Source organism: Heterocephalus glaber, unplaced genomic scaffold (assembly GCF_053883595.1).
Source record: "Heterocephalus glaber isolate CG9 unplaced genomic scaffold, H.glaber_assembly_v1.0 deba00001543, whole genome shotgun sequence".
In the NCBI taxonomy this organism is placed as follows: Eukaryota; Metazoa; Chordata; class Mammalia; order Rodentia; family Bathyergidae; genus Heterocephalus; species Heterocephalus glaber.
The window spans coordinates 4,108,215-4,134,875 of record NW_028258336.1 but is presented as its reverse complement, the minus strand read 5'-3'; the positions used below and the strand labels follow the sequence as shown (position 1 = coordinate 4,134,875).

General features: G+C 35.2%; 1 protein-coding gene across 1 annotated transcript in view; it reads right to left on the bottom strand.

Moving 5' to 3' along the window:
- Positions 1-26,661, bottom strand: part of Cenpk (centromere protein K) — a 54,744-nt gene that overhangs the window by 23,730 nt on the left and 4,353 nt on the right. The window contains exons 2-5 of the mRNA XM_004862874.3: positions 26,529-26,661; positions 24,450-24,506; positions 19,779-19,851; positions 10,929-10,975 (exon numbers count right to left, since the gene is read on the bottom strand). Of these exons, the coding sequence (XP_004862931.1) occupies positions 10,929-10,975; positions 19,779-19,851; positions 24,450-24,506; positions 26,529-26,639 (288 nt within the window). The 5' untranslated portion in view covers positions 26,640-26,661. The remainder of the gene's footprint in view (positions 1-10,928; positions 10,976-19,778; positions 19,852-24,449; positions 24,507-26,528) is intronic.

Below are 26,661 nucleotides of genomic sequence, written 5' to 3'. Positions count from 1 at the left end.
TCTGAAACACTCTGGTCCCAAGAATTTCAGATAAGGGATACTCAACTTGTATGTACAAATCTATTGTGAACATGTGTTTTCATTCCTCTCAAGTAAAAACTTAAGAACAGGACTGTTGGTTCTTAACAGTAATACAAGAAATTTCTATATTGTTTTCCAAAATGGTTTTATCATTTTACATTCACATTAGCAGTATTAGAAAGTTCTAACTGGTTCACACCTAAGCTGATATTTGTTCTTTTAAAACTTTTAACTTCATCTCCCTAATGAGCATATAATTCAATCTTGTTATTCTACTGATTAGTATTTTTCTGATTCTAGTGTTGCAGACCTTTCCTTGTACTGTACTGGCTATTATCATCATCTTGTGTCTACTTTTTAAATTGGGCTGTCTATTAATAAGCAGTAAGAGTTCTTTATATATTCTGGTCACAGGTTATATGCATTATAAATATGGTCTGTTTAAGGACTACTTTTCATTTTCTTAACAATGTCATTTAAAGTTCTAAATTTTGATGAAATCTCATTTATCAATTTTTTTCTTTTATACATCATGTTTTTTATATCCTAGGAAATTCTTGCCCACCCTAAATTCATGAACATTTTCCCTTATAATTTCTTCTTAAAGTTTTATAGTTTTAGTCTTTCATATTTAGGTTCATAGATCCTTTCAAGTTATTTTTATGTATGGAAATAAAGGGTTGAGGTTAATTTTTTATATATGGATACCAGGAGTTCTAGTGCCATTTGCTGAAAACACTATCTTCTCCACGGCTCTTGAATTGAGTTTATATTCTATAAAATGTTAATGTTAAATAATCTTTCAAAACTCAGTGGACCATATATGTGTGGTTCTATTTCTAGATTCTCTGTTTTATTCCAATGATCTATATGTCTTTCCTTACACCAACACTGCCTTGATTACTGTAGCTTTAGAGGAAGTCTTAAAATTAGGTACTAAATGTCTTCCAACACAGTTTTTTTTTTCTTTTTCTTTTTACTTTTCTAGATCCTTTGTACTCCTACATAACTTTTAAATTTCAATATCCAATTCTTCATTTATAGCAAGTATACATGGACCTGAATTTTTATACATACCTTGTGTTTTTCAATCCTGCTAAATTCAAATACAAATTCTAGGGGCTCCTCGAGATTTCTTAGTATTTTCTCTGTAGATGATCATTTAATTTACATATAAAGATTTTACTTCTACCCTGCCAATCCTATGCTGTTTATTTTTATTGCCAGACTATTTTAGTTTAGGCCTAGGTTTCAAAGTTTAATGGACAGATGAAGAGTAGGCACATCTGCCCTTGTTCCTCACCTTAGGGAGAAAGCATTGTATCTTCTTCATTCATATAAGGCGTTTTTGCTGGAAGTATGGAGTACATGTCCTTGATCTGCTGAGAAGGTTCTGTTTTACTTCTAGTCTCCTGATAGCTTTAACCATGAACCAGCTGTAGAATTTAGTCCAATACTTTTTCTCCAACTACTGATAGGATCATATGGCTTTTTCCCTTCCTCTGTTAAAATGATGACTTTTGGGGGTGGATCTTCCAATGCTGAACCAACACTGCCATCCCTATAATAAAACCACTTTCTACATACTGCCAAAAAAAAAAAAAAAAGAAAGAAACTGCTATAAGAAAACATAGGGGAAACACCTGAAACTTTAGGCACAGACAAAAAACTTCCTGAATATAAGCACAGAATTAATAACAAGAATCAAAAAATGGGACCATCAAATTTAAGCTTCTGCATAGCAGGAGAAACAACCAATAGAGTGGAAAGAGCCTATAAATGAGAAAAAAAAAATTTTGCCAGTTACCTTCCAAGAGGATTATTATCTGGAATATAAAAAGAACTCATACAGGGCTGGGGATTTAGCTCAGTGGTTTTGCCGCCTGCTGCAAAGCGCAAGGACCCGAGTTCAATCCCTGGTACCAAAAAAAAGAAAGAAGTCATACAACACCAGCGAAAAAATCAAGTAGCCCAAATATTAAATAAGCAAATGATAACAGGCACTTTTCAAAATAAGAAGTACAAATGGCTAATAAGCATATGAGACAAACTTCAATACCTTTAGCCATTAAGGAAATGCAAATCAAAAATACACTGAGATTCTATCTTACCCCAGTCAAAATGGCTATCATCAAGAATATAAAAATAAATATTGGTGAAGATGTGAGGAAAAAGAAACACTGCTACATTGCTGGTAAAAATGCAAATTAGTACAGGCATTACAGAAATCAGTATGGATGTTCCTTAAAAAATAGAACTACCAGGGCTGGGGATTTAGCTCAGTGGTTCCGCTGCCTGCCTTGCAAGCGTAAGGACCCAAGTTTGGGTCCCGGTACCAAAAAAAAAAAAAATACACTACCACAGGACCCAGCTATGGAACTTCTTAATATGTACCCAAAGGAATTAAAGACAGCTTACTACATAGGGTTATCTGCAGACTCATTATCTTAGTTACTTTCCTCATTGCTGGGACAAAACACCTGACACCTGCAACTTAAAAGAGAGGTTTACTTTGCTACACTTGATCTTAGCCAAAAGGCCGAGAAGCAATAGGAGAGGTTTATTTTGGTTTCTGTTTTTAATCCATAGTTGGCTGGCTCCAACACAGGAAGGCATGGTGGAAGACATTGGGCAGGGGAAAGCTGCTCATGAGAGGCCAGGAAGTAAAGAGTAAAGGCAGGAATGGGGGAAAGAGACCCTCCCAATCCAGGAAGGCATGTTGGAAGACCCTGGCCAGAGGAAAGCTGCTTATGATGACACCAGGAAGCAGAGAGCAAAGGAAGGAAAGGGGTGGGAGATTCTCCCAGTGACCAGCCTCTCATGATCAGGCCCCATCTCCTAACAGCACATTTACCTGTGGTTTTCCAAAAATCAATTACCTTTCAAAAGCCCTGCCTATGAGTGCATGAGATTGTAGGGGGCATTTAGATATAAACCGTAACACCTATGTTTATCGCAGCACATTTCACAATAGCCAAAACAAAGAACCAGCCTAGACTCCCAACAACAAATGAATGGATAAAGAAAATGTGATATATATATATATATAAATATATTCTTGATCCATAAAGAACAAAATTATGTCATTTGCAGAAAAATGGATGGAACTGGAGATCATTATGCTAAGCAAAATTAGCCATATTCAGAAAAACAAGTTTCGCATGTTTTCTCTAATAGGTGAGATTGAAAAAGATGTCATAAAAGTGAGAGATCATTATTAGACAAAAGAAAGAAAATAAAGCAGAGTGGGGTATAAGAGTGAATATTGGGGGATGGAAGCGATTATATTATTAGTTACATCACTAAGAGATCATACTGTTAACATGAGTTTACTGAGGTAACAGGTGTCTACTATGCTCTGGTAAGTGAAACAGCTGGTTACAAAACAAATTTGTACCAATTTTTTATTTTTAAAAAAGTATTTATGTTTAAAGATACCGAGAAATCATCATTTACCTATCCTATCTCACTGCCCCGAAAACTGAGAACACCTATGCCCTAAAGTTTCTGCTGCCCCATGGTCACTTTGGATTCTAGGAGAGCCTTAGATGAATGAGATTGCCCCACAAGTCACAGAGATTCCACTCATGAAAACCAAATTGTCCCTCAACATGAAGAGTCAACCTCAGCTATGAAACCGGAGCTGAAGACAATGATCAACCAGATGCCAACCCCTATAAGCATCCTATAAAACTGGTCCCTTTGCTTCACTAATGGGCCAGTCTGATCCTCTTCCTCAGAGTGCACCTCCTCCAGCTATGACTCAAGCTGGAGTTATTATTTTTTCTTAGCTTTTAATTAAAGCTTTGCCTGTCATTTCAGGTTTAATTTCCATTACTACTAAAGCAAGGACCCACATTATCTGGTGACAGTACTATGAAATATATATATATATATATATATATATATATTTCTTGGCATACAATTCCTAAAATCTTTAGAATTTTTAAAGTACCTTTTTATATACTAATGAGCTGACTGATAGCAAGGCAGAATGTGAGCAGCTTCAAGGGAGCTACAGGATAGTTGAACACATGGGAGGTCCCAGGAGGATGGCACACTCAGAGAGGGCATAGAAGCTCCATCTGACTTTATCAGAATGGCCTTTTCTGTGCATATTTCTACCAGCATTCTATTCAGGATTACACAGGCACTCTCTTAAGAAAACTGAGGGATTCTTTCTAGCCTTCCTCTTTTGAGTCACCAAAAAAAATTGCCTTAAAAGGTCTATTCTTGGCTTTTTCTAGCAGGCACTTCGAAATTCTTCACCCTTCCCCATTACCCAGTTCCAAAAAAGCTTCCACATTTTTCAATATTTGTTATAGCACCACCCTCAATTCTCTGTATCAACTTTCTGTCATAGTCCTTTAGGGTTGCTATAACAAAGTAGTACAATAGATGGGCAGCTTATAAAAAATAATACAAGATTAAAGTGCCAGCAGATTTGATGACTGACAAAGGACGTCTTACTCATAAACAGCACTTTCTTGCTCTGTTCTCACACGATGGAGGGGAAGAATGCTGATGTCTTCAGTCACTCAAAAGGGCATTTGTTCCATTTATGAGGGATCCATCCTTACAATCTAATCATCTCCCAAAGGTTATACCTCTGAATACCATCACGCACAGGAATAAATATCGGCATGAATATAGGGAGGACACAAACATTTAGTCCATAGCAGGAGAGATGTATGCTTGTGGCCATTTAGCTATGTATAACCATTTTTTATTATGAAGACAGGTTAATCAACTAAGAACTAGAAACAAGAAGGCCTATATACTAACAACTAACATAAGCAGTAGTTCTGATTTAAAAATTGACTGCAAAGTTCAAATCTTTAGAAATATTCAGTTCAAAAAAAATAATTAAATAAAAAATTAAAATGTAACATAAGACGCCAAATCACCCTGCTGCAGACAGGCAGGTCTGCCCATGCCCAACCGAGGTCCTGAGTCGCACAGAACACACCGAATCAGCCCGCTGCACACAGGAAGGTCTGTGCGCGATATATCAAGATCGTGAGTAGCGCGGAAGACACCGAATCACCCCGCTGCAGACAGGCAGCCACCTGGTTCCACACTACAAAGACGCAGAGGACACCAGACCACCAGACCAAGGTACTGAGTCCCGCTGTTCCAGGCCCAGAGGTAGGGGCTTCTGAGCCATCGTCCCATTGCTCCTGGTCCTGAGGAAGGGGCTTCCCGGCCACCATCACTTCCGCTGTTCCAAGCCCACAGGAAAGGGCTTTGGGGTCACCATCCCTGCTGCTGCTCCCGGCCCCTGGGCAACCTCACCCAGCTCAGAGGAGGTAATCTGTGCAGGCGCTAACAGCCCCCCGCCCCAGTTGAAATGAGAAAACATGTAAATAAGTCTCAAAACCAGACTTCCAGATCACCCACAGCAACCCCAAAGGCAAATGAGATGGAACACTCTGATACTCAACCACCTGGAACCACTGAACTGGCAACAAAAGGGGATCTGGAAAAAATGAAATCAGAAATAATTTCTCAGATAACAGGAGAAATTGTGCCCCTAGTGCAAGACACGATTAATAAATCTAGAGAGGAGCTCAGGAACATGATGGAATCCCAACATAGGAAACAAAGGGAATCCATAAAACAGATGCAAATAGATTTCCAGGACATGAAAAACTCCACTGAAAGTCTACACAGCAGAATGAGCCAATGTGAGGACAGAATTTCAGATATAGAAGGTAAGATTGCAATTAGTGAACAGGAAAAGAAAAATTGCTTCAAAATTATAAGGGAACATGAGAAATCAATCCAGCAGCTGCTAGATGATGCAAAGAAGAATAACATAAGACTGATTGGAGTCAATGAAGAAACAGGAGAGAGTGCAGATGACATAAAAAAAATCTCTTCACAGAAATAATGGCAGAAAACTTCCCAAGCAGGGGAAAAGAGCTTGACATACAGATAAGTGAGGCATATAGGACTCCAAATAGCCTTGATCAAAAAAAAATCTACACATGGGCATATAATTGTTAAGATTCCAGAAACACAACAGAAGAACAAAGTTCTCCAAGCAGTCAGAGAAAAGAAACAAATCACATACAAAGGAAAGCCCACCAGAATCACAGCAGACTTCTCAACACAAACCATCAAGGCAAGAAGAGCTTGGAGTGACATATTCCAAGTCCTAAAAGAAAACAGCCTCCAACCCAGATTGATGTACCCTGCAAAACTATCTTTCAAAATGGATGGAGAAATAAGATACTTTCATGACAAAGAGCACCTTAGGAACTTCGTGAATACCAAACCAGCACTCCAAAGAATTTTACACAATAGACTAGGAACAGACATTGAGGATCACAACCCCAGGAAGCAAAGCAGAATGAACCCATCTGGGATGACAAGAAATTAAATGTAAAGGGGGAGCACCCGACAAAAAGAAAAAGTCATGGCAATGACAAGTCAATACGTTTCAGTTATAACCATCAACATTAATGGTCTCAATTCACCAATCAAAAGAAATAGACTGGCAGAATGGGTCAAGAAGCAAAATCCAACAATATGCTGCATACAAGAAACACACTTAATTCAAAAGGAGACTCACAGACTGAAAGTTAAAGGGTGGAAAACAATACTCCATGTGACGGGAACCTGAAAAAAAGCAGGAGTAGCTATCATCTTTGCAGATCAAGTAGACTTCAAACCAACACTGATTAAGAGAGATGGAGAAGGACACTACATCCTTGTAAAGGGAACAATCCAAGAGGAAGAGATGACAATCATAAATATCTATGCACCAAACACTAGTGCACCCAACTATATAAAACAAATACTAATGGACATGAAAAGTCATATATGCACTAATACAATTGTAGAGGGGGACCTCAACAACCCACTGTCACAAATAGATAGACCAACTAGACTAAAAATGAGTAATGAAATACTAGAATTCAATCGAACTCTTCAACAAATGAACTTAACAGATGTTTACAGAGTCTTCCACCCCACAAAATCAGAATACACATTCTTCTCAGCTACACATGGGTCATTCTCAAAAATAGACCACATACTCACACATAGAACATGTTTAAGCAAGTGCAGAGGAATTGAAGTTATCCCCTGTACATTATCAGACCATAGTGCGATGAAATTGGAGATCCATAGCAAAAGAAACTCAAAAAATTTCATAAACACGTGGAAATTGAACAACACACTTCTGAATAACCAATGGGTCACAGAGGAAATTAAAGAAGAAATCAGACAGTTCCTTCAATTAAATGACAATGACAGTACAACATATCAGAATCTATGGGACACGATGAAAGCAGTCTTATGAGGGAAATTCATAGCAGTGAATATGCATATTAGGAAAACAGAATGAGCCCAATTAAACAACTTGATGCTGAACCTCAAGCTTATAGAAAAATAAGAGCAGGACAATCCCAAAGCTCATACAAGGGAGGAAATTATATAGATTAGAGGAGAAATCAATGCAATGGAGACTAAGAGAATGATACAAAAAATCAATGAAGCCAAGAGTTGGTTCTTCGAAAGAATCAACAAAATTGACAAACCTTGTCAGAAAAAGGAAAGAAAAGGCCCAAATCCATGCAATTAGGAATGAAAAGGGTGAAATGACAACAGACCCAGCAGAAATCCAGAGGATCATCAATACCTACTTCAAGAACCTATACGCCAATAAGATGGACAACACAGAAGAAATGGACAGATTCCTAGACACATATGAATTACCAAAGTTGAACGAAGAAGACCTAAAAATTCTGAACAACCCAATATCAACCAATGAACTTGAAAATGTAATTAAAAACTTATCAACTAAGAAAAGCCCAGGCCCTGATGGCTTCACTGCTGAATTCTATGAGACATTTAGAGAAGAACTGCTGCCACTACTGTTTAAATTCTTCAGCGAAATTGAAAGGGAAGCAATACTCCCAAATTCATTCTTGGAAGCAAGCATCACCTTGATCCACAAAGCAGAGAAAGACCCAACTGAAAAAGAGAACTATAGGCCAATCTCACTAATGAACATAGATGCAAAAATCCTTAATAAGATACTGGCAAACAGAATGCAGAAGATCATCAAGAAGATCATACACCCTGATCAAGTGGGATTCATCCCAGGGATACAGGGAGGGTTCAATATACAAAAATCAATCAATGTAATATACTATATCAACACACCCAAGGACAAAAACCATATGATTATCTCCATAGACGCAGAAAAAGCATTTGACAAAATCCAACATGCATTTATGATAAAAACCCTACAAAAAATTGGAATAGATGGTCTCTACCTCAAACTGATAGAAGCCATCTATGAATCATACTAAATGGTCAAAAACTGAAATCCTTCACACTCAAATCAGGAACAAGACAAGGATGTCCACTATCACCACTCTTGTTCAATATAGTTCTGGAAACATTAGCCATGGCAATTAGACAAGAGAAAGAAATAAAAGGAATAAAGATAGGAAATGAAGAAGTCAAATTGTCATTATTTGCAGATGACACGATACTCTATACAGAAGACCCCAAGAACTCCACGAAAAGTCTTCTAGACTTAATAACCAAATTCCGTCAAGAAGCTGGTTACAAGATTAACACACAAAAATCAATAGCTTTCCTCTACACCAATGACAGACTCACTGAGAGAGAAATAGGGCAAATAATTCCTTTCACAATAGCATCCAAAAAACTGAAATACCTAGGAATCATCCTAACCAAAGAAATCAAAGACCTCTTCTCTGAAAACTATGGCACTCTGAAAAGAGAGATTGAAGATGATATCAGAAAATGGACAGACATCCCCTGCTCCTGGGTAGGAAGGATTAATATAGTGAAAGTGGCCATACTTCCAAAACTGCTATATAGATTTAATGCAATTCCAATTGAGATCCCAGCAGCATACTTCATGGACCTGGAGAAAACAATCCAAAAATTCATTTGGAACAAGAAGAGACTCATAATAGCAAAAGCAATTCTAGGTAACAGAGACATGGCAGGGGGTATCACAGTCCCCAACCTGCAACTATACTACAAAGCTACTGTGATAAAAACAGCATGGTATTGGCAAAGAAACAGACTTGAGGACCAGTGGAACAGATTAGAAGATGCAGAAACAACACCAAACACACTCAGCCATCTCATCTTCGATAAAGGAGCCAAACAGCCTCACTGGAGGAAAGATAGCCTCTTTAATAAATGGTGCTGGAAAAATTGGGCTTCACCTTGCCAAAGATTAAAACTAGACCTATATCTCTCACCATGCACTAAATTAAAATCAAAATGGATTAAAGATCTAAATATTAAAATAGAAACACTGAACCAGTTGGAACAGAGGTTAGGGAGAACCCTTGAAGACATCAGTGTAGGAAAAGATTTTATGAACAAAACCTCAGTTGCCCGTGAACTAGCACAAACAATCAACACATGGTATCTCTTCTTATTAAAAGGCTTCTGCACAGCAAGAGAAACCACCAGCAGTGTGAAGAGACAACTCACAATGTGGGAAAAAATCTTCACCTGCTCTTCCTCAGACAAAGGTCTACTATCTCGAATCTATAAAGAACTTAAAAAGATCAGACCTCCCAAATTTAAAGACCCAATCTGAAAATGGGCATCTGAAATGAACAGACATTTCTCACAAAAAGAAGTAGAAATAGCAAATAAATACATGAAAAAATGTTCAACATCACTGGTCATTCGAGAGATGCAAATGAAAACAATGCTGAGATTGCACTTCACTCCAGAAAGAATGGCTGCTATCATGAAATCAACCAATAACAAATGCTGGTGGGGCTGTGGGGAAAGAGGAACCCTGCTCCACTGCTGGTGGGAGTGTAGACTGGTGCAACCACTGTGGAAATCAGTATGGAGATACCTCAAAGAACTAGGACTGGAAGTCCCATTTGACCCTGCTATTCCACTGCTGGGGATCTTCCCCAAAGAATTAAAAGAATCATACCACAGTGATATATGTGCACCCATGTTCATAGCAGCACAGTTTGTGATAGCTAAAACTTGGAAACAGCCCAAATGCCCATCAACTGGAGACTGGATAAAGAAAATGTGGGTTTTTTTAATAAAATGGAGTACTACTCAGCCATCAAAAATGAGAAATTAGAGACATTTATAGCTAAGTGGATGCACATTGAGGCGATATTCTTAAGTGAAATAAATAGGACACACATGTGTAAATAGTGAACAGTTTCTCTGGTGTGAGAAACTGAAAGTGTAAATAAGGACTAAATGTATAATAGGTAATGTGAAATAGGAAGAAAAGGGGCAAAGGGGAAGGAAGTGGGAGGGCTAGGGGAAAGGATAGAAGGGAATGGGATTAATAGGAGAAAAAGGAAAAATAGGAACAAAATCTTTGTAAATCGGGAGGAATGGAGGGGTTGAAGGGAGGGCTGGGCAAGGGTGAAAAATAAGAACCAAGAGAGACTATGTAAAGGTGCAAATTTCCAATGATGAATGTCATTATATTGTATACCTAAAATGTACCAATGATTAGAAGGAATAATTGATAATGTAAAATAGGAAGAAAAGGTCCAAAGGGGTAGGGGTAGTGGGAGGGGCAGGGGAAAGGAAAGAAGGGAAAGGAAAAATGCTGAGAAATGGAAAAAATGGAAATAAAGTCTTTGTAAATAGGGAAGGGTGGAGGGCGTGAAGGGAGGGTTAGGAATGGGGAAAAAATAAGAACCAAGATGCATTATGTAAAGGTATAATTCCCAATGAGAAATGTAATTGTGTTGTATACCTACAATGTACCAATAAAAGAATTTAATCCAAAAAATAAAAAAAAAAACATAACAAGTTCAGAATGGTTTTATCTTACTGCTTATGTGAAAACTAATTTAAAACAGATTTAGATATAAATTATTTGAGGTTATTAAAATTGACAAATGACTTACCTCTTCTTTCCCTAATGTTATCAGAACATCTTCAGTCAGAGGAGTTACTAAAAAAACAAAACATAACAAAATTATACATACTTAGTTAATTCACAGTAATTTAATTTTATAGTTTTCTAAGGTAATCCTTTCCATCTCCATTTATATATTACAGAACTTCTGTTGAAACATATATTCTTTTAAGATTTTTCTCTTTCCAGTTGTGGGGATTGAACCCAGGACCTTGGCAATGAGATACATTCCTAGGCATTTTTACTTTTCATTTTGAGATAGGATCTTCTATCTCCATGCTCAGCTCAAACTTGCAATCCTCCTATCTCAGCATCCCAGAGTGCTGGCATTACAAGCAATTTTATTTAATTTCTTTGTACATATAATCAACTTTATATATTTTAAAATAAATTTTACCATATTTGTGTATTTTGTTTTTAGAGTATTTTTGCTTTTCAAGCCCTAAAAACCAACCTTAATAATCTAGTGTTCCTTAAATATTTTTCTCTATACTCACATGATCCTATGCATACACATATACATAGTATACATAAGCAATGATAGATATACATAAGGTATAACATTTTTATCATTGCTGGTTTTAGAAGAGTCCATCATACATTATCCCTATCATGTTTTCATGCAATAAAGCTACCATGGAAACCCCATCTATTCGTCTTGTATAGGTCTAATTCATCATCTTAATAAATGCATAACATTTCACAGTGAGAACATATTATGTTGATTGTCCTACTTACTAAACATTAACTTTGCACTTAGTTTTTAGCTACAAGAAACAAGAACTCTGTATATGTACAGTAAATCAAATGTATTGATTTGTTCATTTCTATTTAACATATTCCCAGAAACAGAATGCCACAGAAAGAAGTATGTATTTTGAATTTTAGAACAGAATGCCAGATTCCTTTCCCAAAACATATCTATGGACAATGAATTAAAAACAGCAAAAGATATAAATTTTTTATAGGTTTTACCGGTCAATTGAGTAGAAATAAACATTGACCTTTGTATAGAAAAATAAATGTTTAATCCTTACACAAGAAGTTTACTTTCATAATCAAGTGCTATTTGAAATTTCTCAAATAATATGCTGCTAAAAGATTTCAAAAGTATCTGCTATCTGAGAGCCTTCTAACAAGAAAAGACTTTTCTATATGTGCTTCATAGGCCTATGTTAGAATTGGTTGTAGGGAGCCCTAGGATGGCTACTGCTATGAAATGAATAAGTATCATCCAAAGGTCCATGCGTTAAAAGATTGTTTGCCAGCCTGCAACACTATTGGGAGATGGTGGGAATTTTTAGGAAGTTGGGCCTAGTGGAAGAAGGCAGGTCACTGGGTACATGCCCTTGAAGATCATATTAGGACTCCAGTCCCTTCCTGCCTTCCTCTTTGCCTCCTGACTACCATAAAGAAAGCAGTTTCCCCTCAACATCTGGTCCTACCATGACATTAGCCTTGCCCCAGGCCCAAAAGTAATGGGGCCAACAGAGCACTGACTGACTCCTAAAACTGTGAGCTAAAACAGACCTTTCCTTTTTATAAGTTGTTTATCACAGGTATTTTGTCACAGTGACAGAAAACATGCAGCTACTAAATCATTTCAACAAATGCAATTGAAAAAAACTTTTAAAATGTAACATTTTGAAAAAAATCTCCCTTTTTGCCAGTATGGCTAAGAGTAGCATTTCAACATTCATTCAAACAACTATTTCAACAAACACAATAAAACAGATATTAAGAATATAAAAATTTTTTAAAGCCCTTCCAACATGGCAGCCAGGTTAGCGTCAGGCCAACAAAGTAGCCTATTCATTCATTGGTAGCTGTTAAGGGATGACGAGAACAAGAAAAATAATACTTAAAATTTCTGATATACAGCATCAAAAAGGTTAGAATACTTAAGAATAAATAAATCTACTCAAATGTGGTGTCACACACCTATAATCTCAACATTATGGAAGGCTGAGGCAGGAGAATACAAGACCCACCTGTGCAACTTAGCAAGACCCTGTCTCTAATACATATTTTAAAAAGGGGCTGGGGATGCAGTTTAGTGGTATTATGACCCCAGGTTTGATCTTCAGTACCTAAATAAATAAATAAAGTTAACATAAGAGGTAAATGACGTGTATGCTGAAAATTACAAAATGTTACTGAAAGAAATTAAAGACAAATAAATGAAAAGGCATTCCACGTTCATGACTAGAAGATTAACTTAAGATTCCACAATAATCAAAAAGATACAAAGATTCAATGCAATCTCCAACAAAATATCATGATTTTTTTTTCACAGAAATAGAAAAATCCATCCTAAAATTTATACAGTATCTCAAGGGATCCCAAACACCCAAAACAGTCATGAAAAAGAACAATGTGAAAGGCCCAACACCTTCAAATTTCAAATTTACTACACAAAGTTACAGTTAACAAAACACATTAGTACCAGAATGCAAATAAGAACTATAGATTAAAGGAATAGAATGATGAATCTATTCTCATAGAAATGTCCAAACAATTTTTGACAAGAGTGCTAAGAAAATTCAATAAGGAACAGATGGTGTTCTCAACAAAAGGTATTTGGGAAAATTGGATATATACATGGAAAGGTATTAAGTTGAATCCTTTCCTTAAGATTATGCCAAAAAAATTAACTCAAAATTGAACAAAGACCAAAATGCATCAAGCTAAATCTATGAAATTCTCAGAAAAAAACATGAAGTTTTATGACACTGGATTTAGCAATAATTTCTTGGATAGTTACCAAAACCATAGGCAATCAAAAATAAATTGGACTCTATCAAAATTTAAAACTGTTGAGCATCTAAAGGCACAATCAACAGAGTAAAAAGGCATCCTACAGAATGAAATATTTATAAATCAGGTATCTTACAAAGGGTTACTATCCAGAATATTTAAAGAACTCATACAAATTAATAAAGAGAAGGGAAAACATGAATAAACATTTCTTCAAAGAAAATACACAACTGGCCACCAATAAATAAAGATGTTCAAAATTATTTAGCATTACAGAAATGAAAATCAAAACCACAAGATATGACCAATTACAATAATTTCTTAATCTGTGTGCTATAACAAAATACCTTAGACTTAGTAATTTATAAGTAACAGAAATTCATAGTCAGATGTAGTAGCACATGCCTGTAAACCCAGCACACTGGGAGGCTGAGGCAGGAGGACTGCAAGTTCAACCTTACCCTGGGCAACTCAGCAACTCGGCAAGACCCAGTCTCAAAATAAAAACTTTAAAAAAGTTTAGGGATGTGATTTACTGCAAAGGCCCTGAGTTCAATCCCCAGTACCACCATCAATATTAATAATAATAATAATAATAATAATAATAAATCTAGAAATTCATAACTTAGTTCTGGAGTCTAGAAAGTCTGAGAATAAGGCACCAGCATGTCTGACAAGGGCTTGTTTTCTGTCTCCAAGATGTCACATCCTTGCTGTGACCTCACATGGCACAAGATAGAAAGGAAAAAGGGAGTAAAATGCTCACATCAACCTATTTTATAAAGTCATTAATCACCTCGTAATGCCCCTCCTCTTAATACTATCTCATTAATGATTAGTTTTAACAAATAAGCTTGAGGGACACATTTAGAAAATATGGATGGCTATTGCCAAAAACCAGAAAATAACAAATATCAGCAAGGATGTAGACAAATTAAAAAATTATGCACTGTTGGTAGGATTGTAATATGGTACAACCACACCACCATGCAAAACTATGGTAGTTCCTCAAAAAATTGAAAATAGGCAAGGACCCGAGTTCGATCCCTGGTACCAAAAAAAAAAACAAAAAAATGAAAATAGCCAAGTGTCATGGCACATGCCTATAATCCCAGCTACTTGGGAGCCTGATGAAGGAAGATCACAAGTTTGAAGCCAGCTTAAGCAACTTATTGGCATCATGCTCAAAAGAGCTAGGGATGTAGCTCAGTAGTAAGACCATTTGCCTGTATGCACAAAGCCCTGGATTCAATTCCTAGTACTCCCCCAACACAAAAAAATTAAATAGACTATATCACGACCTACCAAGTTCACTTCTGAGTATCAATCTAAATGAATTCCATGGACATGGAAAAGATATTGGTACACATATATTCACATCAGCATCATTCACAATAACCAAGAGGTGAAAGCAACAAAGTATCCACTGATACTTAATAAAATGCAACATATACATATAATAGAATACTATTCATCCTTAAAAATGAAGGAAATTCTGATACTTGATATAATTTGGATGAAACATTTTAGGACATTAATGCTAAGTGAAATAAGCCAGTCACAAAAAACGCAAATACTCTATTCCACTTATATGAGGCATGTAAAGTAGTTAAGCTCATAGAAACAAAGTAGAATGGTGATCGCCAGAGGCTGCAAGGAGCAGAAAAAGGAGGTGTGGTTAATTGGTATAGATTTCAGATTTGCAAGATAAAAGCATTCTAAAGGTTGGTGGTACCAAAAATTGAATTTACTTAACACTACTAAACTACACACTTAAAAATGATTATGAGAATAAATTTTATGTATATCCTGGCACAATTAAAAATTTTAAAAATAACTGAACAGAACTTCAGAGATGTCCATCTCTATAACAAATGATACTACTAAAATTTCAGGAGAGAAAAAAAGTAATGGAGGAAGCTGAAAAAAAAAATGTGTACAAATAATAACTGAAGATTTCTCAAATTTTGCCAAAGGCATAAATTCACATACTCAAGAATCTGAGTGAATTTCAGACAGAATATATCCAAAGAAATCCACGCCAAGATATATTATAATTTATGTTCTAAAAATTGAAGAGAAAAAAAATCTTGAAAGCAGCCAGAAAAAACAATACTTTTCCTATGAGGGGAAAACCAGTAGGACAGTATATCTTTCATTACTAACCAAAGAGGCAGAAAAAAGTATATTTTTCAAGTGCTAAAGAAGATAATGCTGAATTGTATATTCAGTGAAACTATCCTTTAGGGAATGAAAATGAAATCAAAACATTATCAGTGACAGAAATATTGAGAGAATTTGTCAGTAGTAGACCAAACATAAAAAGAATGGCTGAAGGAAGTTCTTACAGAAACAATAAAAGAAGGAACTTCAGAATGTCAGGAAGGAAGAACAAACAAGAACAAAAATATGGTCCAAAGCAACCATGACTCTAACAATCACAAGGAAATACTGGTAACAACTTGACGGAATCTGGGAAGTAGATTCAAACTTCTCAGTAAAGTCTTCAATTAGAATCTACTATTGTAACCTTGAGATCATTAAAGAGAGGCCCCAGCTATGCTGTGTCCAGTTGCCTGACACACATAATCTATAAGATTATGTAAATACCAACTTATAGCAACCATGAGATAATCAATCTATGTTCTTTTAAGTCATCCTAAAAAAAAGTCCAAAACAAGATTAGAAATTTTTGATGTGGAAGCTGGTCTTTAAGGATACTGAGGTTCATTATATTACCCTCTTATCTCTAAGACTGACAATTGTTACAATAAAAAAAAAACTTGTGGACAAGAGATAAGAAGTCCTATTACAATACAGCACACTGGAGATGAAGGAATGAAGTAAACCTGAGGGTTCATTATTTAGCACTATTCAAAAAATTCGAAAAAGGAAGATTCTAGGATAACTTAAATTTATAGTTGATCAAACAAATACTATTCAATGGGTAGGGAACAAATATCAGTTAATGAATCTATGGCATCTGTAGAATATTTTGGAAAAAAATGTCTAGAAGAGACAAAGATATCTGAGTCTGATGTTGCAGAGAAGTCTGATTTGAATGAATGTATAGATTTGGAAGTTCTTATGGGCTGAATTGTGTGTTCTCTAAACCCAAATTCATATGTTAAAAGCCTAACCACCAGTACCTTAGAATATGATTGTATTTGGAATTAGGTAAAGAAGTAATTAACAAGGCATGGTAGTAAAGGCCAGTAATCTCAGCACTCTGGGAGGCTGAGGCAAGAGGATCCTACTTTTAAGCCCAGCAAGAGTAATTTAGGAAGACAATGTCTAAAAAAAAAAAAAACAAACCCAAAAAAGGCAGCTGCAGATGTAACTCAGTACAAAGGCCATAGGTTCAACCTCCAATACCACAAAAAGACAATGAATAAAGAGGTAATTATGTTAAAATGAGGACACTAGGCTGGGCCACATTTTGGAAGAAGATGTTAAGAAACAGAGGCACAGAGGAAAGACAATAAGAAGACACAGGAGGAAGATGGCTCCTATGATTTAGATGAGTGTCCCCCAAACACTCCCCATGTGTTTAAAGGTTAGTCTCCAATATGCCATTACTATGAGGTCCTGGGGCTCTTTAGGAAGTGGGTTCTTGTGACAGATCCTTAGGTGAGTGGGAGTATGCCAAATGACCCCAATGAAGGGAACTATCTCTTCTGTTTTCTCTGTGGCTCATAATATGAGTAGTTTGCTGCACCACATATTCCCCAGCATTACCATCCAGTAACCCTACCAGAGGCAAAAGAATAGGTCCACCCAATCTTAGACTGGAACTTCTACAACCATCAGATTAAAAAGCTTTTTTGTTATAATTATCTCAGGTAATGTAATGGCCATCTACGATCCAAGAAGTGTCCACAGGAGAAATCAATCTTAGCCAGGTATAGTTGTGCATGCCTGTAATTTTAGCTACTCAGAGGGCTGAGGAGGAAAGATTGCAAGTTTGAGGCCAGCCTGGGCAACTAGATGAGATATTATCTCAAAATAAAATAAAAAAGGTTTGGGCCAGTGGTTCCGGTGCCTGCCTTGCAAGCGCAAGGTCCCAAGTTCAATCCCTGGTACCTGAAAAATAAAATAAAATTAAAAAGGGCTGAGGATTTACTTCAGTGATGAGTATCTGCCTAGCATGCACAAGACTAGATTCGACCCCCAGTTCCAAAAATAGTTTAAGAAACAAAAAAAGAAAAGAAAGAAACTTGTTGACATCTTGATCTTAAACATCTCCTGAATTGTGAGAAAATGTCTGTTGTTTAAGCCATACAGTTAATGGTACTTTAAGCCCTAGTAAACTGATACAGAAGTCATTATTAAAGATATAAGACCCAAAAGCAGAAGCAGAAAATATAGTGCTGTGTAGCATATAGGATAGGAAGTGAATAAAGCTTAGCACAGTCCTCAGAAGAACACAAACATTTTAACAGCTGAAGATGTGCAAACTTTGAGATTCTCAAGTATACTGCTGAGAAGGCAATAAGATATATAGTTTAAGACAATTTTTTTTAAAGTCACAATTGCATACGACTATATACAGTCCACCAAAAAGAATGTATACTCACCTATATACAGAAAAACCTATATAAGGTGTACAGTCACCTGATTCAACACCTACGGCTTTTATCTGTGGGGGACCCTAATAGATGTATATTGCAGAAAACCCATTACACTGTCAGCCCTTAGAGAAGAAATTAAAACTGCACATGCAGCAATCTCAATGGACACTTTGACCCAGGTTACCCAAGCAGCAATTCACCATACTAATAAATGTCTGGAAGCTAATGGCCACCACTTTGAGCACCTCTTGTTAATTGTAGAGGCCAAAAATAACTTGTATTAATCTCATATCTCAATAAATTTAGTATTAAAATATTTATACAAGTTTTTCTTTTACTAAAGCATGTATACATTTTTTGAGGGGTGGACTCTGCATCTATCAGAAAAGTTTAAAGACAAACAGGTAGTAATTAAGATATGGAGCAATGATGAATATTAGCATGAACAGAGTAATTAAAGAACGTGGATGATGGCAGGCATGGTGGCACATGCCTGTAATTCTAGCTCTCGAAAGGCTAATGCAGGAAGATCACCACAAGTTCAAGGCCAGCCTGGACTACACAGTGAGTTCAAGGCCACCCTGAAATATAAAGCAAGACCCTGTCTCAAAAAAAAGCAAAAAAACCCTCACAAATAAAGAATGTAGATGAAACTGTCTAAGAATAAAATGAGAAAAAAAAGATATCTTAGGACTACTTTTTGGGAAATGCCAATAATTTCAGTACAGAATCCTACAAAGGAGCCTAAGGATGGAAGTGCAGGAAATTACAAGGAAGCAGAGGGAAAGAAGAAAGACATATGGAAAAAAAGATAGTGTAATCCTATATGAAAACCAGATACAAATATATGTGAGAATCTTAGACTTTCATAATTTAAAAAAAAATTGCTGGGCATGGTGGCACACACCTGTAATCCCAGCACTGAAGAGGCTGAGGCAGGAGGACTGCCATGAGTTTGAGGTCAGCCTAGGCTACATAGTGAGTTCAAGGCCATTCTGAACTACATAGCGAGACCCTGTCTCAAAAAACAATAAATAAACTAACAAACAACTTAGGTATTACAACTTTAAATTTTAAAGCCATTTTCTCTTTCTCAACTAAAAGCAAAAAATATATCTGGCTCCAGCTGGACAAGTCAAGAGATAATATAAAAATTATACAGCCCCTATGTAAATAAGCATCTAAAATAAAATAACTTTTCCATTAGGAAAGTTACACTCATAAACAATTTAGTTTCTACTGAATAAAAGGCAATGACTATGAACATAAAATGATAACTAATAAGTATCTATAATAAAGATTATTATAATTTAGGTAAGACAGATGTGTTCATTTAGAATAATAACAAAATAACATGTTAAAAAAAAGAAAAATAGAATGTCTTCCTAGTATCCATGGAATTAAGGTAATTTCAAGAAGGTCAAATGGATCTTGTAATTCTTCTTGTGATAATTAAATTAATTTGCCAATAATTTATTCATCAAAATAGAGCCCCCAAATAAGAATCTTACTTTCAGGTGTTTCTTTGTGCCATTGACTGAGTTCAGCTGTCAAACACTTCACTTGCATAATTAATAACGATAGCTACAAAAAAAGAGAGAGAGAGATTCAAAGACTTTTGTTGACAATTATTTACTGCTATTCACAGATGAAAATGCAGATCACCTTCATTCTTTTATAATAGTCCCTAACACAAATGGCTAACAAGACAGGGCATGGTAGTGTATGCCCGGAGTGCTATAGCAGGAGGATTACAAGTTCAAGCACAGCCTGGGCAGCTTAGCAACTTAGTGAGAACCTGTCTCAAAACAGAAAATAAAAAGCTTGGAGGATGTGGCTCAGTGCAAAGGCCTTGGGTTCAATCTCCAGAACTGTCAAAAAAAAGCTACCAAAATAGCACCACTAAACTATAAAAAGTTAACACTATGAGCAGAATTCTGTTTTAAGCTGTGCTAATTGTAACTCATAAATTGTTTTACACTAGTAATACAAAATAAGGAGGATAAATTCTGCTTCACCAAACTAAAAGAAGCTAAGTACATTATTTCACAAATATATCATAAAAAACAAGATCTTATTGCTTGCCGACATTTTTAGGTAAACTAGTTTTAAATAAATGTCCTTTCAGAAAAACTGTAAATGTTTTGAGTAGCTAAAAACAAAACTAAAAACACATATGGACAATTAATGATAAAATGACTAGTTCCACAAGTCACACATAAAAACCAGTTTGACTACACAACTTTATAGTTTGTCATCTGTATATCCCTTAGCCAAAAATAAACTAGGGTGAGTGTGTTTTTGGTAAAAGATGAAGCAAATCATACCAATTTTGATAATTATAAATTATGTGAAAATCCATTGACTGATTTGACTGTAGATTGAAGTCTGTGTATGCTTTAAAGTAAATTTCAGAGACCCTTTAATCTACTTATACTCTTATTGGTATCCAAACAGATTATAAAATTCACATTTCAAAAATGCAGTTTTACTGTAGTATAAATATTACAAAGGCACAAAGTACTATCTTTTGTAACCCACAGTAGCTCAAAAGCCATGCTCTGTATCATAAAATTACATATTAAAATATATCAGAGAAAGAACAAAACTAAACAAAAACTAGTCTCTTTGAAAGTGTCATATAATTATATAAAAACGTATTTACAGATATCTAAAATCTTTACTAAAAAAGAATTGAACATTTTTTTCCAGATAAACAACAATGTGAAAAAGCTTTGTAAATTATAAAGTGATTTATAAATGTTACTATGAAGAAAGTGATTTATAAATGTTACTATGAAGAAATAACAAATTTTTAAAAAGTGGTATTTAAATTAGGTAAAACTATCAAGGTAAGAAATCCATATCATTTTTGCTCATATTAGGTTAAAACATGTGAAATTCCTGATATTTTTAACCCATAAAAAAAGAGTAATCTCATAGTTTAACCTCACGAAGCACAGATCTTAACTTGCCAAAGCCCAGCAAGAGAAATATCCAAATTACTTTTCATCTTCCTATAAAATTAAGAGAATCAAGAAAAGGAAGGAGGAGGAAGGAAGAGTGGAAGGATATGGAAGGGGGGAATTAAGATGTGTTGTGTACATCTACCAACTCTCCACAAGGTATGTAATCATTATGTACTGTGAACATTAGTAATAAAAAAATAAAAATAGATAAAAAATAAACCATGGAAGCCAAAAAAAATTTAAATAATCCTTTCTAAAAATAACAATAACAGGGGCCAGGGATTTAGCTCAGTGGTTTTGCCGCCTGCCTTGTAAGCGCAAGGTCCCGAGTTCAATCCCCGGTACAAAAAAAATAAAAAAAGATAAAAATAACAATAACAAGCTGGGCATGGTGGTGCATGCCTGTAATCCCAGTACTTGGGAGGCTGAGGCAGGAGGACTGCCACAAATTCTATGTCAGCCTGGGCTCCACAGTGAGTTCAAAGCAAGCTTGGACATTATAGCAAGACCTTGTCTCAAAAAACAAAACCAAACAAGAAACAATAGTATTTCTAAAGTAACTTGAGTACAAATATTTGAAAAATCTTGTCTTAGTTAAAATATTTAACTTTTATTTTAGAAAACAGATTGAGTCAGAAAGAGAAAGGTATACAGAGAAAGGTTAACAAAACAGGCCTGAACCTCCTACTTTAAAAAAGGCCTTTTTACAAGACAGGCAGGTATCTACGAGCTTGAAGGATTTAAAGATGGTTCCCACCAACCAGAGTGGCTCATATGCTTAAACTGTGTGTGCAAAGAATACATCTGCTTTCCATCTGATAGTCTAATATTTTAGTACCGGTTATGTAGAAGATGACTATGTGACCAGCTCACATAGAAAACTTTGGGTACTGAGTCTCTAATGAGGTTCCTTGCTAGACAACATTTCACACACATCACAACTCAATGGAAGAACTACAGGAGATCCTTTGTGACCCTATTGGGAGAGAACTATAAGTTTGTGCCTAGTTTCCTGTGGACTTTTGAACTGTATCATTTATCAACTATATTTCTCTATTATCCTACAAATGTATCCCTTATTCCAAATGTTGCTTCTTTCCATTCTCAAAAAGCAATCTTGGGAAAATTCTAATCTAACCATGTCATTCTCCATGTACTTTTGCCCTTTATCAATTTTACACTGTTTCCTTTTTCTGTAACAGATCTTAGTCACTGTAATAGAGGACAGTATATATTAAGTCCTAGGAGTCCTAAAAGAATCACCCAACTTGTAAGTGGTCAGTCTTCACAGCTCATAACACAACAGGAAAACAGATACTGTGAATTCTTTGAATATTACTATTATGGACTCTCAGGACCCTTCACTTTTACATACATAAGCACTCCCCTCAAAGCCAGTGTTTAGCTCACTATATGAAAATCATTCGGTAAATCTGTAGGCCTAATCCCTAATGATTTTAATTTCGTAGGTCTTAATTTCTACAATGGAGGAATCACATTCCTCAAGAAAAATGGTCATTTACTTATCATATAGTGTTTTTACAAATGCAATACTCAGGACAGCTGTGTATTTATTTATAGATTAATTCATTATCACTAATTTTTAGATATATTAGAATAAACAATTCCAAAATTGAAAATTAGATTTTACCTTTACCTGTCTTCTGTATTTTTGAGTAGAATTATAATCATAGACTTTAATTTTTCATATTGTTATAACTAATTAAGTTATTATTTGTTATGATACTGAATTTGGAAAGCAGGATCACATTCAAATTAGTTCTTTTGCCTTCTGATATTCCTCCATGAGTTTTTAGGAACATTAACTGGAATCATCTGTCCTTAAATTTTATCACTAAATGTTTTCAACTTTTGGGGATGTGGGCAGTACTGAGGATTGAACTCAGAGCCTGAACTATATTCCCGGACTTTTTTTTTGGTACCGGGGATCGAATTTGGGTCCTTGCGCTTGTGCAGCAGGTGGCGAAACCAGTGAGCTAAATTCCCAGCACCTATTCCCAGGCTTTTAAAAAAATATTTTGAGACAGTCTCCTAAAGTCACTAAATTGCCTAGGATGGACTTGAATTTGCAATCCTAGCAATCCTCATGCTTCAGACTCCCAGAGTGCTGGGATTACAGGTGTGTGCTACCATACTCAGCTTATTTTTAACTTGTTATATGATAAAATACATCTATCTTTTTAAAATAATATCTAATTTATGTTATTAGTAAAGAAATTTTCCCTTATCCCTAGCTTGCACAAATATTTGCCTAGCTTTTCTTACAAGGTATTTTAGATAATCCATTAGGAGTTTATGTTGTATATAACGAAAAATAGAGGTCCAATTTTATTTTGTTCCACATGGGTACCTATTTGTATCAGTATCACTTACCGACTAATTCCTTTTTTCTCATGAATTTTAACTATCATATTTGTCATATTTTAAATTTTAAATCTGATACACTCATCTATTCCTAAACAAATTCCATTACTTTGTGGGGGTTTTTTTTGTGTTTTTTTTTTGGTACCGAGGATCGACCTCGGTCCTTGAGCTTGCGCAGCAGGCGGCGAAACCACTGAGCTAAATCCCTGGCCCTATTACTCTGATTATTTTAATGGATATCTTAAATATTTTTCTAAAACTTAGAGTAAAATCAACTAAGGTTCCATACAAATAGTAAAATATCTGGTTATTATACCTAATACAAAGTACAACTCTTTTTTTATTACATTAATTTTTAACAAGGTATTATAATAACAACCCTAGCAATTCACTCAACAAGCAATTCATTCAATTGTTAGATGCATTTATGGCTGTTAAAAGACAAATCTACAGAAAATGCTTTCTTATTTATAATAGCTTGTTCTATTTTTTTATTCATTCATTCATTCATTCATTCATTCATTTGTTTTTGAGATGAGCTCTTGCTATTCTAGCCAGGCTAGCCTAGAATTCTTGATCCTTCTGTCTCAGAGTTCTGAGTAGCTGAGATTTCAAGCACACACCACCACACTTGCTCGGAAAAAGTATGTAGAACACTTCTTCGAACTTTTAAATTACAAAGCTCACAAGTTTTCCAAATGATTGATGATACAGATATTAACAAACCTATTCTACTTGGAATAAATACAAATAGGTATACCTCTTTTCCAAAATACAATGAACTTCATTTACCTATTTTTAGTAAAAAAAAAAAAAAAAGATTCATACCTGAGCATTTGAATTACTGAGTGTCTCAGCTCCAATAAGCGATAATTTATTCTGACACTTGATTTAAAAGGAAAAGAAAAAGTCAGATACTATAAACCACAGATAATTCCTTTCCCACCCCCTTTTGTACCAGTCTAATGTAATACTCCTCAAAAATAACATACAAATATCTGATATGCGAGTTTGTTTAAAGCCTCATTTTAGGCAAGAGAATCAGGAAGGCAGCCAAACAGGTCCGAAAGTGAATATATCAAAAGGGAGAAACTAAAATGGTAGAAAAAGAATAAAACTAATAGGGTAAATTATAAACTATATAATAAGAAAAAAACGGGAGGTAAGAGAATAAAAAAGAACAGAAAAATAAAACAGGTAAGAAGTTAGTTAAGATTATAAGAAAATAAAGCCTTCAAGAGATATTGTTTTATGTCATAAAAAAATCAAAAGCTATTAACAATGATTATATCTGAGAGGTAAAAGAGTAACAAATTTTATTGGTACTTTTTTCTTGTTGTAATATTTTTCTATAGGAAAATTTTAGTAATTTTTCAACCCAATTTCTATACCAACAAACACAAGATTATAAAAATTATGTATTAAACATATTAAAAATGTAAAATACCAAGGATTTATGTTAAAAATGATTCAAAAAAGACTCCACTAATCTGTCTTGCTCTGAAACCTCTCTGGAAAGAAAAGGATACTAAAAATTTCTGTGGCCCATACCACACAGTATATTATTTTGGGTAGAAACAATTTTTACCAAAATACTGTTGTGTACCAAAAGTTGTTACAGCTCACGGAAACAGAAAATGTACACACATTTCAAACTCATTGTGTTTACACTCATAATTATGTATTTGTTCCGCTTCTATATATTTTAGGGAATAAACCCACCAACCACCCGAAAAAGCCTAAACCATGAACTTGAACTATTCGTTTTAATTATCTCTTTTTACATTAATGAACTTCTACATCCTTTTGGTCTTATTTCCTTAGTGTCTCTTCTAACTCATTCTTCTACTTGCCAGTATTTAGGCCTTCATTACTTCTAAACAGGACTACTGCTAGAATCTTCTAACGTTCTTTGTACCTTTAGTCTCACTATATTCCATTCTCTTCAAATCCACAAGAGTTAATTTTCCTATATATCTGATCAGGTCACTTCTGTGTTTATAATCCTTCAATAGCTTCCCACAGTACATATTCACTAAAATCCTTCATGGTTTTACTACAGTCTCATTCACAAGTCTCTGCTCCGAATTTATATTACCCATAATATTTTACTTAGAATTCTCTAAACTCTCCAAACTTTATAGATTTTGACCTTCCAGCTTTGTATACCTCCTCTATTTTTTTTTTTTTTTGGTGGTGGGGGGGGTGGACCCAGGGCACTCTATCACTGTGCTACATCCCCAGCCCTTTTTATTTTTATTTTGAGACAAGATCTCACTAAGTTGCTCAGACTGTCCTCGAAATTTCTTTTCTTTTCTTTTTTTGGGGGGTACTAGGGATCAAATTTAGGACCCTTACAAGGCAGGCGTGGTGCCACTGAGATAAATCCTGGCCCTTGAAATTTCAATTCCACTACTTCAGTCTCCCAAGTAGCTGGCATTACAAGCATGTAACACCACATCTGGCTAACTCTATTTACACAGCTAACTTCTTATTTATTATTTAGAAATGAAATAAATTATTATTTCTTTCTTTTCTTATAGAAAGCTATCTTTGACTTCATCAGCCTAGGTTAAGCATTCTTCCTCAGTGTAGTTTTTGTATAATACTTCTAATACCATAATACATATAATATGTATGCCTATTGCTTGCCTAAGATGATCTCTTTGAGAGTAGGAACTGCTATAATTTTTTCTTTCTACAGCTTATCTAGTATAAAGTTTCTTGAATGCACACCTGTATGTGCACACTTTTTATATCTAAAAAGTACATAAATATTCATTTTATAAAATAATAAATTTTGGCAACTAGCCTAATTATTTCTTCACCTAAGTCTAATTATTATTAAACTTGATTTAAATCTTATATTAATTAACTGATACATCACTTTTATGTCTTGGTACTTACCTCTTCCATGTCTTTCCACATTTCTTCACATGCTTTAATAAGTTCTTCTTCAATATCTGTAACAACTTCCATATCTGTAGTACTACCTGGATCTAATCCTTGCTGATTCATGTGCTTTGTGATTTTTCTCAGC